Raw genomic sequence first — 2,079 nt, 5'->3', positions numbered from 1 at the left:
AGTTTTTTTCCCCCCGACTTGAAATACCCACAGAGAACAGCAGGTTCGCGCCTCCATCCCATTTTAATGGTTCTTCTTCTTTTTCTTTTTTTTTTAGCTTTTCATCTCGTTGGTTTATTAGTCCATCAGATATCTTTCGTCCGTATTAAGTTCTGTTATCCACGTGGGTACAACGCAAAAACAAACAAAGCAAAACGTAGACCTAAAAAGAAAAAGACGCGCCGTCCGCCGCAGATCTCTGATCCTCATCATGTTTTGGCACCCGTCAAATATCAGTCTGTGTTTTTATGACTCAACGCAGGCACTATGACTTGTTTTATTCGATTGTCTTTCAGCCCCCCCCCCCCCCCCCCCCTCTGAATTCATCACCGTCGATCTGCCCGTCAGATGTCACATTCACTATCGCTGGAGGTGATGGAGATGGCCGAGGCGGCTGCTTTGCTGGACAGACTGGCTTCCGGACTGGACGAGTTCCCCAGGCGGTCCACGGTTCCGTCCTCGTCCGCGAGGGAACGAACCGAGCCGCCGGACAGAACCTGCTGCTGGAGCCTGGGAAGAGTTGGGGTGGGGGGGGGCAGAATTACGCGTGTGTCTGGATGGGGAGTTTCTTTACAGTAAAATCAAAAATAATACCTTTTCTGAAAGCACGTCGAAAAGAAAGAATGCATTCTAATTTCTCAAAGGTAGCTTTAAAATTAGCTTTAAAAAAAGAAGAAACTTTTTTCTTTTTGGGTTAAACGACCCACCAGGATATGAAATTAATTTAGGCTAAAATTATTATTTTTTTTGCGGCGTATACATTGTTCTAAATATTCTTTCCAAAAACAAAGAGTATGTTAAGATAAATACTGATGCAGATAGGAACTGGATACCAGAGGAACATGCGCTATACAGAATCATTTCAGAAGGAGCTCTCTAATTAGTTTAGACACTAAAAAAAATCACTGCAGATAAATGTCTGTTTTTATTTGCTCTAATCTAATCTGTAAGAAGCTTCCTGGGAGACGGTGTTTGTGAATTTAAAATGACACCACAGAATTTATTATTCTGTGCTCATATTTCCTGATTTATTTTAGCCGCTTTGACCCATGAGCATGAAAATATTTTCCCTATTGTTAATACTCACGTCGTTCTGTTTTTCAGCTTCGTCGCTAAAATAAAATCATGAACAAATATATATAGCTTTGTTTTCACCACGACCCCCCCCCCCCCCCCCAAATAAAATCAAAATGAACAAAGGAAATTATAGAAAATGCTTTTCATAGCAATTTCTGCATTTCCGACATAAATGTAGAATATTTAGTAAACACAATTTGCACATTTAATTGGTCCAACATGAAAAATTCCCCTGATTAGAGAATAATGATCAGTTTTATTTCCAGACAAATGATGACAGTTTACGGCCTGGTGTTCTTTATTTATTTATAATAAACAAAGGGTAATTAATAGCATAACCTATAGTTTCTTCTTTTCTACCATGTCAGCATTATTTCCATTCGAGCTGTCATAATTCGAGCTGTCATAATTCGAGCTGTCATAATTCGAGCCGTCACGCTCACCTGTTCTTCGCCGCCGCTGCTCTGTCTCTTTGTCTCCGGTTCTTGAACCAGTTTCCTACTTGTGTGGGTGTGAGTCCTGTCGCCTGCGCAAGTTCCCTCTTTTTACTGGGATTCGGATAAGGATCTTGCAAGTACCATTCTCTGAGCAAGTGTCGGGTTCTCTCCTTGAAGCAGTGGGTTTTCTGCTCTCCATCCCAAATGGTCCTGGGGAGGGGGAACTTCTTGCGCACCCTGTATTTGTCCACCGGCCCCAGCGGGCGTCCCCGCAGCTTCTCGGCCTCCTGGTAGTGCGCTTCGAGCCAAAGCGCCTGCAGCTTCGTGTGCGACTCTTTGGTGAACTTGTGGTTCTCCAAGATGTGGTAAAGTTCTCGGAAATTGCCCGTGTGGAAGGCGACCACGGCGCGGGCCCGCAGCACCGACTCGTTCTTATTGAGCACCTCGCAGGCCGCTGGCGCGACGGGCAGCGACCAGAGGAAGCGGCCGAGGCGCTCCACGTCCCCGCTCTCCTCCAGAGTCTCGC

General features: G+C 44.9%; 1 protein-coding gene across 1 annotated transcript; it reads right to left on the bottom strand.

Moving 5' to 3' along the window:
* Positions 1-383: 383 nt before the first annotated feature.
* Positions 384-2,074, bottom strand: LOC137917485 (homeobox protein SIX6-like; the record flags this gene model as incomplete). The annotated part of the gene is made up of 2 exons (XM_068760224.1): positions 384-549; positions 1,560-2,074. Coding segments are annotated over 2 exons (681 nt in total), but the record flags the coding sequence as incomplete, so codon positions are not given.
* Positions 2,075-2,079: the final 5 nt, after the last annotated feature.

Source organism: Brachionichthys hirsutus, unplaced genomic scaffold, assembly GCF_040956055.1.
Source record: "Brachionichthys hirsutus isolate HB-005 unplaced genomic scaffold, CSIRO-AGI_Bhir_v1 contig_585, whole genome shotgun sequence".
NCBI lineage: Eukaryota > Metazoa > Chordata > Actinopteri > Lophiiformes > Brachionichthyidae > Brachionichthys > Brachionichthys hirsutus.
This window is presented reverse-complemented; position numbering and strand designations above follow the sequence as displayed.